Source organism: Polypterus senegalus, chromosome 14 (assembly GCF_016835505.1).
Source record: "Polypterus senegalus isolate Bchr_013 chromosome 14, ASM1683550v1, whole genome shotgun sequence".
Classification (NCBI taxonomy): Eukaryota; Metazoa; Chordata; class Cladistia; order Polypteriformes; family Polypteridae; genus Polypterus; species Polypterus senegalus.
In genome coordinates this window covers 82,689,051-82,705,650 of record NC_053167.1, presented here as the reverse complement: position 1 = coordinate 82,705,650, position 16,600 = coordinate 82,689,051, and the positions used below count along the sequence as shown (strand labels likewise).

Sequence of the window (16,600 nt, the reverse complement as noted above, 5' to 3'; positions counted from 1 at the left end):
TTATTAGAGGGAAACTACTTGCATAAAGCTTTATGACCATGTACATAAAGCACGACTATATGATCATTTGCTAAGAAATGCTCTTGAGTAACACGGATCATACATATATGTACCTATTAGTCTCACTTATTGTTATATACTTCCTTTCAAAGAAGCTCCTCCACAGCTGCACCCAAGATTCCCAGTACATAATATGCAGCATTTGAGAATTAAAAGTTTTAATCAACTCTTCCTAAAAACTACGTTAAATATCATGATTTAAGTAAGGTATAGTCCCATAACATGTTGTGCACAGCTCAATGAATTTTATAATATGGGTATGTATGTTCTGAAATAGCAGACACTCACAGAAGCACACACACAACAACCTTGCTGGTAGATTACACTGTAGTCCATATACAAATAATGGCAAAACATACACTGTACAGTATATAGTATAGGAAAACAAATATAATGATGCTAATGTTTGCCATGTATATAGAAAAATTGGCAAAAAAGAAAAAATGGTAAATATTACAAAAATAATACTCTGGAAAGGAAAAAAAGTGTGTGGCACTAAATAAATTCTATGCAAATTATACTGAATTATTTTTTTCTACCAGAAAACTAACTGTAAATGCAAATATTTATATTTCCATAACATTTTCATTAAGTTTGAACTTCTTATGTCTTGGTTTTTTGCAATGCAAACAATTACTCTTAAAAGGCTTTTTGTATACACTTGCATTACTACTGGTATCATCAGGCAGCCATAAGAATGGATAGCCAATGAAAACAAATTCATGTTCATGCAAAGATTTACACAACCGAATTTACATGTTACAATGTAACTAATTAAGAAACAGCAGTGCAATCTTACTCAGATGTAAAAAAAGCTACTTAAATGTTTGTGTTGTTAAAATCATTTTAAATACATTTATTCAGTGGCATTTCACAAGCAATAATCTTGTTTATATATTTATATACTTAGTATTAATAAAATGAAAAGTACATATTATCCTATAATAAAACATAACAGAAACAGACTTTCCTTGACAAAAAGACTTTGAAAGCCAAATTAAGAGCCAATGATAAGATGATATTGGTTCTCTTTTTATTGGAGGTAGCATAAATAATTTTTGGGAGTACCTCTAAGAATCCAACTATTATTTTAAAATAAAACTAAAAGACACAACAAAAATAAAAAAAATAAATCCAGATTTATTTAACTTTAAAGGTTCATTTCTATAGCCATTAGGAGTTAAGGACAACAATAATAAGCAATCCCAGAAATGCATACCTCCTGAAAATTATGTTGTGTGAACTTGTCAGCAATCCGAAGTAATTCACGACAAGAGTGGGTGTCAGCAAAAGCACGAATGCCTAGGCAGTTGGAAGGGTCAAGCTGTCGCTTCAGGAATTCACAGCAAGCCTCCTGGATTTCAGCCAGCTGTAGAAGACATGCAGCAGGCAGCAAAGTCTGTACATTGCCTTCCTCTACAGTCACCTGTGATGTGTAGGCAAAGTCAATAAGGAGCTCCATAGCCCGCTCATCAATATCACGGATCACCACCTCTGTTTGCCGGCTTTCTGCCAGCTCACCTGTAAACATAGCTCTGAAATAAGGGCTGCAAGCAGACAAGATGACACGATGCGCATATATCTTCTTTGCACCAACAACCAGGACCACATCACAAAGCTCTCTATGCTTTCTAAGTAAATTAATCACTTCTAGAGTTTGTCTAGGATGCTTGTCCGAGACATATGGCATACGTGCTGGCTGAGGCACACCCTCTGGAAGTTTGTTGGGGTCACCAAGAGTGCAGCGGCTGGTGATGTCCATTCCAGTGGTATCTCCTGGGCGCGTGCTGTTACACCTGCAAATAAAAAAACACATTTTTTTTCTTTTCTATATACGTATGACTTTGCATTCCACATGTATAAAAAATATTTATTATATATACATACACAAAAGTAAAATTATTTTATTTCAGTACAAGACAAGTTTATATGGGCAGCTTTTATAACCTGACAAAAGAATCTATCTGCAAAGAGATGCAGCTATTATCTCCATAAATGCTTAGTAGTGCACACACACTGTACTTATTACATTATCTCTTCTATTGATTTTTCACTAGCTCTCTGACTAAGCCTCAATACCTTATTTGATCTATTCAAAACATTTTACTTTATTTTATGTTAGCAAAACAATTCTGATTGATAGATTTCACATGATCTCTACTCAGCATTTTCACCATCTACTCAGGTAAAATACACCCATCATTCACTGCAACTGGATTGTACTAGTTTATATGACTTCAACAGTTTACCTATTCCAAATGCTCTGTATCCATAGGTACAAACAAGTAAAGGCTGGACAAAGCTTCAGCACTGGGAATACACTTTCAAAAGGTCTTGACCGCATCCATACTTTAAAAATATTTAAAAGAATTACCAAAAAAAAAAAATCACTTTGATCCAGGGAGGCTAATATCAGTACTTAAGGGACAGTAAGAACAGCAAAACTACACTGACTAAACACTGTTAATATTTTTCATGCTTAAGAGAATTATCTAGAAATACATAACCAGGAAGTGGAGAATTTAAAGTTATCAGGAAAACCTTTGCAATAATTACACTTGGGCCAATCATTTAGCACATGCACAAAAGAAAGGTTTAGCATTACTGCCTTAACAACTACCAAAGTACACTATCTACACTAAATTTCCACCAATTGAGCTAAAACAGTGTTGTCAGATTTTCAAAGGATATATTCCAAATATTCTGTTAAAACTATGGCAGAATTAATCTCATCTAAAATGGGAGAAATGACATATACCTGTACAAGTAAGATACAGGTGGCTTGCTACATTTAGCAGAAAAATTATACTATTGTTTACATTTTCTTAAACCATGTCTTAATCTATGCCAAATTGAATTAAACTACCAAAAATCACTTTAGGCTAGCCTGATGTTTTATTAATATAAATGTTAAAAAGTGCTGTGGTACACAGAGTGGAAAGTACAACAGCTGCTGAACACTTTATGCTTTCTTTGAGCTGTATATAGCTTGCTTTCGTAGTAGCTTAAATTGCAATCATGCAGTCCAGCTTTGCACTTCCAGAATAACTAGCTTCTTCAGAACAAATGCACAACATACTAAACTCAGCACTTTGGTAAAGTGTTACTTTAACATATACAGGGACTCCAAAGTACAGAGTTTAAATTCACTACTGGTAGCTCTAGAAAATAAAAAAATAAATACAAAATTATTAATAGATCATTAACAGTTGTGAACTCCACCCTCATTCTGAGTATGCTGTAGCCTCTGCACAAAAAATGTATAAAAAAAGTTCATCAAGTCGTAGTTTTTTATTCTAAGGTTAGAATTATTAAACTTTAAAAGTAAAACCAATTTTTACCTGCGCATTGGCTTTCTGTCTGTGCAAAGAAATAAGAACTGGGTATCCCTCAGTTTTTAGTTGATCTGTGAAGACATTTTAATCACTTTTATACATTTTACCAACACACTCTCAAAAAACAAAAAGTGACATTAGATACATACACATAACACACAGACATAAGAGCCTGCTGTCGGGATTCATGCAGGGTTTTAAAAATAACATAACAATACTAATCAAATAATATTACAAGTACTATTGATAGTACAACATCAGTTTGACATCAACTTGCAAAACCTTGTCCTCTACCATTATTTTTTAAGATGCATGAATTTTAAATCTCAGTTAAGAGCATTCACATGAGAATACAAGTTACTATAAATACTCCCTTCCTAAAGAGGAGAGGGTCAATTTTGCATGGGAAAACTCAAATCTTAGATTTTCAAATCACACTCAAACCAAAATTAACAAAAACTTTAATGGATAAGACCTCAGACTGTAAAATGCCAGCCATCACTATGTACAGTAGATCCCGGTTTACAGAGATTGCATTAGCCTTTATTCTTATTCCCAAGCTCATTACACAGATTTTACTTTCCACCGACATCTCCTTAGCATGTGTTTTTACATATTTTACTTAGGAAAAAAAAATCCTAAAAAATTAACTTTCCAGAATTGTAGTATTCACTACAGAAGCTAAACTGGTAAATACAGACAGAAATTCCAAACAAACATGCTTGGGAGTATACTGGATGATAAGATTCCGTTGACTGTAATAAATTCTATCTTGATGGAGTAAACTTATAAAAAATGGATGAAATATAAAAACAAATAAATGAAAAGAAAGAAATGCCACTATAAAGGCAGTACGTATCTATACTATGTGCCTGGAAGTATCCACTAACCTTTATCTGTAGACACAGCATCAGACCTTAAGAAAGAAAAAAAACAAAAAACAGAATTAACTACAGCTTAAGATATGCATATATTCAAAAAAGGGACAAAAGCAAAATATCCATTAGCTTATTTGAAAGCGTCATGCTACTGTGTCAGCATGACACACAATTTTTTAGAAACACAATTTATAGCAATTAAAGTTTTAAATCATGAAAATTGTTGACTACTTCACCAGTCTGAAAGTTTGCATGATAAATTTTAAACTGCTTGTCAAGCCAACCAATGAGTTGGGTTTCTATTACTGCCTTGTGAAAATACCATTAAATGGTGAATTTAGCTCACAAACACCAGACTACTTTTTGGAGCTGACAAATGCTTAAGAGGAATGCATTTACTTTGAAAAGTATGTCTTACAAATAAATGAAAGGTTAATCCACATCATTAGAAAAATTACTTACAATTATATGAATAAAATATTGTATATGAGTTTCATTAATGAATGCACAACTTAGGTAAACATGCACTTCCTCTCCAATTAGAATAAGGATGGATGAAATATTTCAAGCAGTAAACAGTGTTTGTTTACTATGATCATCAAGTCCTCATTAGCAGCTTCAAAACATTTTTCCTTGCAACACGTAATATTTAAAATATACTAAAGTGAAACTTTATAATGAACATTATCTTTCTGTGTTTAGAAAATGGGACAAAACCTGAAGGAAAACCACATAATGGAGAAGGTGCAAAGACAACACCAACAGTGACTGGGCCAAGATTGAAACCCACTATGCCAAATTTGTGAGGTAAACTTTCCAACAAGAACACTACTCTAAATGTTGATACAAATCCTTCCTATAAATTAATAAAAGTAGTCAATGCCAGCATACAGTATATCAATTCAATCCACTTGTAAAACTTCCAATTATTAAAAAAAAAAAAGACTTCCTGGCTATAAACAGCTTATTTTCTGTGTTTAGGCCAATATGGCATCCTACAGCATGCAACAAAGTAATATTCAAAGGAGATACTGAAGAAATTCATCTCTAAGGGGGTAGGCGATCAAAGGTTTTTATAAAGTAAATACTGAAATAAATAAGTCAATAGTGAGGCCTTGCATAGATAGACATAAATAAATAAATACTAAAGGCAGAGCAATGCTAGATAAAGTCCAGAGAAAACAGATCGAAAGATTGAGAGACAATAAGAAGACACATAACTGAAGTTTTTAAAATTATGAAATTCTTCAACAAGAACAGGGGAACAGAGCTGGAAACCTGTTAAGGTAAAATGTTAGAGAGTTACTTTTTTTTTTTTTAAAACAAAAATCCAAACGTGTATAAAATATCATGTATTGTAGTAAAGAGAAGGACTTTTGAGACCTTTAAATCTCAAATCAATGTTGTTCTGGAGAATCTAACTAAATAAGACTGACAAGCCTGTTCGGCTGAATGGCCTATTCTGATCAAAACTATTCTATTGTATGGTATTATACTTAAAAATAATAATTCATTACATTTATATAGTGCTTTTCTATGAAGTAAAATGTTAGAATTTAATACACAATGAGATTTTTTTAATTTGAAAGTACACCTTATGAGAAGGGCCTAGGAGTCTTAGCGATCTCAGCGTTATCTACATCCACACAGTGATCACGAAGGTTAAAAGAATGTCAGGTTACATAGCATGATGTGTGAAGTACAAGTCAAGCAGGTTATGCTTAGGTTATACAAGGCATTAGTAAGGCCTCAACTGGAATCCTCATCTTTTCTTGGATGTTCTTCCTACTTAGACAATTCCTGACAATTAGTAAAACAGTATTGTCTCCCTTTAAATCCAAGTTCACAGTGTCTCCATATGCCTGAACTGATTTTTTTTTTTCCCATTGTGGTCATTTAATGAAGTTTCATTTCATACAATCAAAGGAAACTGGTCTGCTATTATACAGAGTGTTTCAATTCCATGTGCTACTTAATGATTACGTTATGATATTACAATTGCTGGATGTTTATGCATGCTTTTCACAACACACTGGTGCCCTGTACATGACTGTCAAATTCTGTGCCCTATGATACAGTGATAAGCTCCAGCTCCTCACTATCCTGAACTACAAAATGGAAGAATGGGTGTAAGGCACCTTAACTATCTTCCAATTGTTTTTTTCGTTACAATCATGCTGACAACTAATTATTACTTTGACCAGACCTGCCCTTCAGACATAAGCCATGTTGAACTTATTGTAACAACTGTTTCTGCTAATGACAAAACACAAAGTGGAAAAATGAGTCCAAGTGTTAACTGCAAGTGTAAAACAATGAATCCTTTGCAGAATTGTAAAAAGGCAGCACACCACAGCCATGTCCATTTTTGTTCAGTTTTATTACCTTGTCTGGATGAGGCAAAACTGACAATGAACCAAAACACGGCTTGCTGCAGTATACAGTGTAAAAAGCAGAGACAGAATGTAATTTGGAATTTCTATCAAATGTGTCTTTAGATGCAGATATTCAGCAATGAATCAGTGATGTTATCTGAAAAAAACAAACTATAAAAAAACCTTTGGAACCTCTTTGCCAATCCTGATGCAGGTGTGATAGCTGAACTGTGATACACTGTTCCAAAAAGTACAGAAAATCTTGTGAAATGAAGCATTTTAAAAAGAGTAGCTTTATTTCAAATAAAAAAAATTATGACTTTTAGCAATATAACAACACTGTGCTATACATGTGTTACTGTAAGGCCGGTCTCAGCTTACTCTGCCATCTGCATGACAATCCAGCACCATTATGTCCCATTTCTCAGATACAAAATCTCTTTGGCAGTTAAAAATCAAAGAAAAAACAAAAGTTAATGGCAAAAGTAGCTTACTTACTGACAACCAATCAGATACAAATTCCTTCAGCTGAAGCCACTGACCAAGGATGAAGTGTACTGATCAGCTTCACCACCAGCTGACAGACAGCAGTACTATGCCATAAAGAAAGAAACATAAGCAATACAGAAAAGTGGTGAAAAAAGATGTATGGACAAAGTGAATGCTAGCTTTCAGAAATCCAATAGAAGACGCTCTCCACAGTCAGTCAATAAATTCAATGTCACTTCTTCTTATATAAAGATGATTAGGTGGGTGTGGATCCTGTGAAGATGTTGTTTTGAACAGGAACACGGTAGGTTGTTAGCTCATAGCCAGAACCTTTGAAAGCGCTGTGGCAGCATGGAAGCAAAAAGAAAAACAACATATTAAAAAATGCAGCTGATTTGTTAATTTTGTATCCATAATGCCAAGCATGCACAAGAGATTTATTATCAATAATTCAGAACCATCCTTAATTATTAAACTGTGGTGATCTTCATCCCTGCTTACATTAAGCCTTCTAAAGTCTAAATTATAAAACGATATTGCAGCATTATGCATATGTTGCTGGAATATAGCAAGTGGCTGTTACTCACCAAAATACTGATTAGGCAGGCATGTATACATTCTGTATATATGTATATTATACATAGAAAAAAAATTAAAGGAACACTTTTTAATCAGAGTATAGCATCAAGTCAATTAAACTTCTGGGATATTAATCTGGTCAGTTAAGTAGCAAAGGGGGTTGTTAATCAGTTTCAGCTGCTTTGGTGTTAATGAAATTAACAACAGGTGCACTGCATGGGCAACAATTAGACGACCCCGAGAACAGGAATGGTTTAAAAGGTGGAAGCCACTGACATTCCACCCCATCCACCCCCCTTTTCTGACTGTTTTTTCACTAGTCTTGCATTTGGCTATGGGCAGTGTCACTACTGGTAGCATAAGGCGATACCTGGGCCCTATAGAGTTTGCACAGGTAGTCCAACTTCTCCAGGATGGCACATCAATACATGCCATTTACAGAAGGTTTGCTGTGTCTCCCAGCACAGTCTCAAGGGCATGGAGGATACTCCAGGATACAGGCAGTTACTCTAGGAGAGCTGGATAGGGCTGTAGAAGGTCCTTAACCCATCTGTAGGACCGGTATCTCCTCCTTTGGGCAAAACTCAATGGAACACCACTGGATGTCACATAATGTTTCAGTCAATCTGACGCTGCCAGGTTGCACCTCAGACTGTCCAGGAGCTCAGTGATGCCCTGGTCCAGATCTGGGAGGAGATCCCAGAGGACACCATCCGTCATCTCATTAGGAGCATGGCTCGACATTGTCAGGCATGCATACAACCATGTGGGGGCCATACAAACTACTGAGTACAATTTTGAGTTGCTGCAATGAAATTTTGGCAAAATGGACTAGCCTGCCTGCCCCATTATTTTTTCACTTTAATTTTCATGGTGTCTTTGAATCCAGCCCTCTGTAGGTTGATAATTTTCATTTCCGTCAAACGATGTAGCATCCTTTTGTTCCTAACATATTACCCTGTCCATATCAGTATAGATATCCAGCATGATTTTTCCCGTTAATTTTGTTCAGCAATTATATATATATATATATATATATATATATATATTTACACACACACACTACATACAGAATTTGGGCTGATTGTATAACATGAAATAGGTTTCAGTCCATGACACAACTACACAACCATTGGCATGTCACCAGGTATTAGAGAATAGCATCTGCAAAACATCACACCTCATGGATACTGTGTCTTGTGTTAAAACCGTGTACCTAGACATTATCGGTGTGGTGTTTTCACCACAGATTTTCTTCTAGGTCCTCTCACATCCTAAAGCATGAGTAGGTTAGGATTATTGCTGCCTGTGTGAGTATGGGCATGCATGACTGGTCAAGTGATGGACTGGTACTCAGTCCAGGGCTGTTTCCTGCATTTTGCCCAATATTACTGGGAACAAAAAATTCTGTGACCCTGAATTGTGTTAAGTACTCTTTAAAATCAAATGAGATTATCTGCAAACAGAGGGAGGGCTGTCATGATCTTAGCACAACAAAATAAATTTAATATTATTTGAGTTCTGGGGTATAGAAAGAATTTTCATAGGATGAAAAAATGAGTGAAATCTAACCTTTAATTGAAGTAAATTTATTTATGACAAAAATTATCCCTCATCAAAAAATAATTTTTAACAAAACCACATGTGCCACAATTATTGGCACCTCTAGAAATTTTTATTAACAATGTATAAATGAAGCATTTTTTCCCCCATCTATACCTTACATTTTTAAACTGATCAGAGTGTGGGAAGTTTCCAGCAATAACCCAAAACTTCCTGCATGACTCTGGTATTAATATGAGGTGGCACAGAGGCAAAAGTCCCTTATTCATTCATCAACATGAGAGACAAGAGAACACACAATTCAAATGAGAGGAATTACCTAAGAAAAAAGAGCTACTCGCCTGAATATCCATTTCTAAAGTTAGGGCAATAATAATAACTTCAAATCAACTGGAGCCGTTATCAACTTGCCTCGAAGAGGACCCAAGTTTGTTTTGCCTTCACACACAGTGAGAAGAGTGGTAAGAGAAGTAAAAAAAAATCCATGGACCACTACTGGAGAAATACAGAAAAGTAGCACCTTGGGGTCACTAAGTCTCCAAAACAACCATGCCAACAAATTATTTGGAAGATATGCCAGAAAAAAAAGACTTTACTGTCATTTAACTACAAACATCAGTGCCTAGAGTTTGCTAAATGCTACTGGAACTTTGATTGGAACCATGTTGTATGGTCAGATGAAGTGAAATTAAGGTTTCTGGCAACAAACACTCAAGATTGGTTTGGCATAAAATGAAGAACAGCTATACCGAAAATAAGTTTGATGGGAGTTCTGTGATGTTGTGAGGCTGTTTTTCATTTAAAGGCCCTGGAAATGTTGTTAGGATACATACATGGCATCAATTAATAAATGAAATACCAGGAGATTTTAAAATGAAATCTGGCTACCTCTGCCAAAAAACTAAAACTGGGTTGTCGCTGGATCTTCTGGTAGGACAATGATCCAAAACATATGTCCAAATCAACACACAAACGACTAAAGGAACTCAGAACGTAATTTCTGCCATGGCCTCTCAGGACCTAAACCCTATTTAAAACCTGTGGGTTGAGCTGAAGAGGAGAGGGTGCTAGAGAGGACCCAAGACCCTGGATGATTTGGAGAGATTTTGTAAAGAGAAATGATATCAGATTGTCTGCTCTATTTTCTCCAACTTTATAGGTGAAGACTTAGTGCTGTTTTACTGGGAGGTTGTACAAAGCATTCAATGCAGGGGTAGCAATAACTGTGACACATGTGGTTTCTTTAAAAATAATTCTTGATGAAGAATTACTTTTTCTCAGAATAAATTTATATCAGTTAAATGTTGGATTTCTCTATTTTTTCAGTGTGAGATTAAGGTAATTGACCAAAAGGTGAATTTTTTATAACACATTTTTACTCATCCTTACAAGTGATGCCAATAACTGTATTGTATACAGATATTTTAATACTACCACTTAAGGGTAGGAATATAAAGCTTTAATTATGTTAAAATTGTTGTCAAGTCTCATTTTTTACTTATTAATAATGTGCAGAAGTATGTGCAAATTGTCTGATGCACAATGTGTCAAGATAAAGCCAGATTAGTTATCCTATCACAGTGCTCAATCTTGGTGCTAGCTCTTTAGCAAGCAGCTTAATGTCTGTTATGAATGAAAGAGGTCTACAGTATAGTATTAACCAAGCAAAAAGTCTTTACTCTGTGCATTGCAATTCACTCGAGCTCCATATGCGCAAAGCATAATATTATTCAGCTCAAATTTATATATCAAGCACATCTCTCTCGTTTAAAATTGTCCAAATTTCCAGGATCCAACCTGCGAAAGATGCAATCAAGTTCCGGCCTCACTGGGACACATGTTTTAGGCCTGCACCAAATTAACATCATTTTGGACCAAAATCAGTAAATGCCTTTCAGACAGCCTTGGACTCACAATTCCTCCTAATCCACTAACAGCTGTGTTCTGAGTACTCCCAAACACTTCCGACAGCTCATGAGTAGTAACAGGATTCAAGTGCATTTGCCTCTTTCTTTGACAGGTGATATAAATTCAGACTGGACAGTAACTGGACAATATCTTCTGAAGATGCACCACCTCATGTGGGAAATAATGTGGAATAAAATGGAGCTAATTCCGCACTATTATCCTGCATTATGTGACAATCATGAGTTTAATTTCTGCAATGAATTTGATTGATACTGCTACGAATTCCAGCTAGATTCACTTGCAGACAAAGTATTATTTTTAATGGTGTACAGAAAAAGTATGTACTTCAATCCTTAAACCAAAACCCAACTTTGATAAGTCTCTGATTTCTTGTCTGATACTTCTAGACAGCATTGCTATTTTTAACCATACATCCATTCTCTAATCCAGGAATTTTCACTCATGGCTCTGGAGGGCTATAGTGGCAGCAGGTTTCCATTCCAACAAGTTTCCTAATTAGAAGAAAGTCCTTGCTAATAATGAAGCTTAGTATTTAAAATATTGCTCGTTACTTCTGTCAATCATTCAAGAAAAATTTTAATTTTGTGGACTAGAGCAGATTTTCATTTCATGACCCCTCCCCACCAAATTTCTTTTTAAACATTTTATTAAGACAGATACAGTACTTCATGATGCATGTTTACCATTGTAAATGGAACCAACATAGCTGGAGAGCTGGTGGTTTCTATATCATTTGCATTTCATTATTAACTGTGGCTGGTTAAGAAAACAGTAAACAATTAAAACCTAAATTCAGTTGCTTAAAACTATAATAAGGAATTGATTAAAAAAATATTAATATTACATTTTATTTATTAAGGGCTCTGAATCATAACAAGTAAGTTAGCTAACATACAGCAAATAAATGGGTTCTAATTCAGAAGTTAATTGATGTAAAAATCTGCAGCCAATGTGGCCCTTCTGGATCCCAAGTCCCTGCTCTACTATCTAATTAAAATTGGTCTTGGATGAATGAAAGTACAAACAAGCAATATACAGTGCATCCAAAAAGTATTCACAGCGCATCACTTTTTCCACATTTTGTTATGTTACAGCCTTATTCGAAAATGGATTAAATTCATTTATTTCCTCAGAATTCTACACACAACACCCCATAATGACAATGTGAAAAAAGTTTACTTGAGATTTTTGCAAATTTATTAAAAATAAAAAAACTGAGAAATCACATGTACATAAGTATTTACAGCCTTCGCTCAATACTTTGTCGATGCACCTTTGACAGCAATTCCAGCCTCAAGTCTTTTTGAATATGATGCCACAAGCTTGGCACACCTATCCTTGGCCAGTTTCGGCCATTCCTCTTTGCAGCACCTCTCAAGCTCTATCAGGCTGGATTGGAAGCGTCGGTGCACAGCCATTTTAAGATCTCTCCAGAGATGTTCAATCGGATTCAAGTCTTGGCTCTGGCTGGGCCACTCAAGGACATTCACAGAGTTGTCCTGAAGCCACTTCTTTGATATCTTGGCTGTGTGCTTAGGGTCGTTGTCCTGCTGAAAGATGAACCGTCGCTCCAGTCTGAGGGTCAAGAGCATGTCTCTGTACATTGCTGCAGTCATCTTTCCCTTTATCCTGACTATTCTCCCAGTTCCTGCCGCTGAGAAACATCCCCACAGCATGATGCTGCCACCACCATACTTCACTGTAGGGATGGTATTGGCCTGGTGATGAGTGGGGCCTGGTTTCCTCCAGTCATGACGCCTGGCATTCACACCAAAGAGTTCAATCTTTGTCTCATCAGACCAGAGAATTTTGTTTCTCATGGTCAGAGTCCTTCAGGCGCCTTTTGGCAAACTCCAGGCGGGCTGCCATGTGCCTTTTACTAAGGAGTGGCTTCCGTCTGGCCACTCTACCATACAGGCCTGATTGGTGGATTGCTGCAGAGATGGTTGTCCTTCTGGAAGGTTCTCCTCTCTCCACAGAGGACCTCTGGAGCTCTGACAGAGTGACCATTGGGTTCTTGGTCACCTCCCTGACTAAGGCACTTCTCCCCCAATCGCTCAGTTTAGATGGCCGGCCAGCTCTAGGAAGAGTCCTGGTGGTTTCGAACTTCTTCCACTTACGGATGATGGAGGCCACTGTGCTCATTGGGACCTTCAAAGCAGCAGAAAATTTTCTGTAACATTCCCCAGATTTGTGCCTCAAGACAATCCTGTCTCGGAGGTCTACGGACAATTCCTTTGACTTCATGTTTGGTTTGTGCTCTGACATGAACTGTCAACTGTGAGACCTTATATAGACAGGTGTATGCCTTTCCAAATCATGTCCAATCAACTGAATTTACCACAGGTGAGCTCCAATTAAGCTGCAGAAACATCTCAAGGATGATCAGGGGAAACAGGATGCACCTGAGCTCAATTTTGAGCTTCATGGCAAAGGCTTTGAATACTTATGTACATGTGATTTCTCAGTTTTTTTATTTTTTAATAAATCTGCAAAAATCTCAAGTAAACGTTTTTGACATTGTCATTATGGGGTGTTGTGTGTAGAATTATGAGGAAATAAATGAATTTAATCCATTTTGGAATAAGGCTGTAACATAACAAAATGTGGAAAAAGTGATGCGCTGTGAATACTTTCCAGATGCACTGTACTTGAATACCAAGTGTCATTATCCACAAGGATCATCTTCTATTTACGACACTGGCTGGAATAAAAACCTGCAGTCACTGCAGCCCTCTGGAACTGCTAGTGAAGATCCATGGCACTAACCCATTTAATCTAAAATTAAAGCTGTGAATACCTGCGCCTAGAACATCAAACATCATATCAATAGAAATAAGTGAAGATTTATTTCTGAATACTTTGAAATCACTTCGTTATTTTTTGTCCAGCACCAGAAAACCCCCATTCATTCATTCATATATATATATATATATATATATATATATATATATATATATATATATATATATATATATATATATATATATATATATATATAGGCTCACTTTGTGGTCTAGATATACTGTACATCATTGGTTTTTGGGGTTCCCCTATATTTCTGGCTCTAAAGACATGAAGAACCCTCATTTTTATGCCACCGTTTAACCATATTTTGGGAAGGAAATGACAATGTTATGATAAAGAGTAAATCAATAGGGGTCTTCAGCAAAAATGATCAGAAGAACTTGAAGTTTTGCCTGCCACATGGGATATGAAGGGTCAAATTCACTCATTTTCAATGAACTTTGGAAAAAAAAATGTGGATTGGCAATAAAAGCATGTGGAGTGTCATTTTATGCTATTTCAAGATTGGTGATAATATTTTTGATATTACTTACTGGTGGCCCTAGCTCTATAACAGCCACTTTTCAAACATATGCATATGGGGTATTGTTTAACACTTTGTCAGTGTCAGGGATCACAAATATCTGAGTATCTGCTAGGAATCTAGCCATCTATGGACCTCTATCAGAGGGCGAGAAATGACAAATTTCTATTACAATTGAGAATATTTAGCATGAGAATATTTAAACAGTTAAACTGAAGCACATATTTTAATATTTCAGATATTTGACATAACTATTCCCATTTATGATGTACTTCTCCCTCATGAATTAAACCATTACATTTCTTATGAACACCCTGAATTGTGATATCCTATGCTAATTCAAGTTTATTAGGATTTGCATTTTCTGTGAAAGTATCCTAGTCTGCTTCAAGCTGAGTATAAAAAACCCACAGATTTCCGAATAAACTAAGCCATTTAAGGTGCTCACTGTTCCTGCCAAGTAGTGATGCAAACAGAAATGAAACGCATGCCAAATCAGTTCCACTATAAACAAAGTCAAATAGACAGCAGTCTCCAGCTTTTTTTAGAAAGAATTGCTCACTTTCTTTTTGTATCCCTTTTTATTCTGTTTATCATCCTAGAGCTACTGATAGGTATAAACATGTGCCATATAACAAATGCGTTTATTCTCTGGCCACTGGTAGCAAAATCATACAATATGTCAGAAAATTATCTACGAATCACACCTGTAAAGTCCACAGACAAAAAAAGTCTTCTCGTTATTTTAACAAACTCTGTAGAAAAATGTCAGCCTTAGGGAAAGATTGTCATTACTTCGAAAGCTTTTTAAGACAACAAGATGAATTATGGTTGCGAAACTAGACTAGTCAAGCCGTCTGTTTCGTGACAACAGCACAGACACTGGAAGCAAACATATATTTGATTTGATTTACATTAAGTAAGAAGTATCTCCAAGCAAAGACAGAGCAGATTTTAAAACATAATTTATACGACATGCTGCATTACTCTCAAAGCATAACAGCATTCACAACAACCTGAACTTTGAACAAGCGCAAATGTGCAGAACCCCACCTGCAAAGCATACGATACTAGCAATAAAAAAAGAGGAATAAGCAAGTAACAAGAGCTTACTTGGACAGATCACTTCTAAATGCAAGTCAAGCTCCCAAAAGAACACTTTGCCGTGTGTTTCAGACTGTTACTTTACTGTGACGAAGAAGAGACTAGCTAACATTCTACAAGCCCAGCTCTTAGTTAACGTTTCGTACTCATAAATGTTATCGTGTTTGTCTTTGCTGTTTGACCTATAAAATACTAAACACAAACGGCAATTACATTACCAGTCACATTTTAAAACTTCACCAAACACATCAATCGGGAAATGACATTCACTCAGTACAAATGGTATACAGTACTAGGTAATGCTACCAGGGCTGATATAGTATTTTCTTCACATTTGTCTGACATACTGCTATCAGCTCAAGCAATTCCACACATTATTGAGGCATTTCAAAACCTACTAAAACATGTACAGAACCACAATACTCCCCTAAAGTATAGAACCAGATCGATACGAAGTTTAATTTTTAACTTACGAGCTGGTCCAATCATCAGTTTCCAAAGCTATCCATCCTCCATCCACAGGAAGCCTCCGTGGTCCGCACTAGTTAAAGCGTCCCCCTCGCAACAGCTTCACGATCCTGCGTTCCGGCGAAACGACCCTTCCAGTCGGTAAACGATAAAAGTTTAAGTTGGATGGACTGGACTGTTCAGATGGTCTGCAAACTGGAAATATGCCGGAAAAACTGATCGTGAACTGAGCTGAGCTGTGTCAAACCTGGAAAAAACGAAAAAAGTCTGAAAAAGTAAGCATACCCCGTGGAAACTGTCGACTATTAAATATGTTGAATTGTCAACATATCCTGCAAACAGAGACAAAGGTGATAATACTTAAACTCAGCTCAGCCACTCAACTTTTAACTTTTATTATCCCGTATTGGGAAATGAATTTAATTTGTGAATGAACAATAAGCTTATATATAAACAGGTTTTAAATATAAAGAGACAAGGATGGAGAAA

The 16,600-nt window shown here is 36.0% G+C and overlaps 1 protein-coding gene across 2 annotated transcripts in view; it reads right to left on the bottom strand.

The window, feature by feature from the left end:
• Positions 1-16,600, bottom strand: part of klhl20 (kelch-like family member 20) — a 40,366-nt gene extending 23,766 nt beyond the window's left edge. The window contains exons 1-5 of one of the 2 annotated variants that reach the window (XM_039735629.1): positions 16,117-16,599; positions 7,147-7,478; positions 4,286-4,311; positions 3,402-3,466; positions 1,280-1,856 (exon numbers count right to left, since the gene is read on the bottom strand). In XM_039735629.1, the coding sequence (XP_039591563.1) occupies positions 1,280-1,856; positions 3,402-3,409 (585 nt within the window). In that variant the 5' untranslated portion in view covers positions 3,410-3,466; positions 4,286-4,311; positions 7,147-7,478; positions 16,117-16,599. Of the gene's footprint in view, positions 1-1,279; positions 1,857-3,401; positions 3,467-4,285; positions 4,312-7,146; positions 7,479-16,116 lie in introns of both variants that reach the window. The other variant, XM_039735630.1, reaches the window with a different exon arrangement.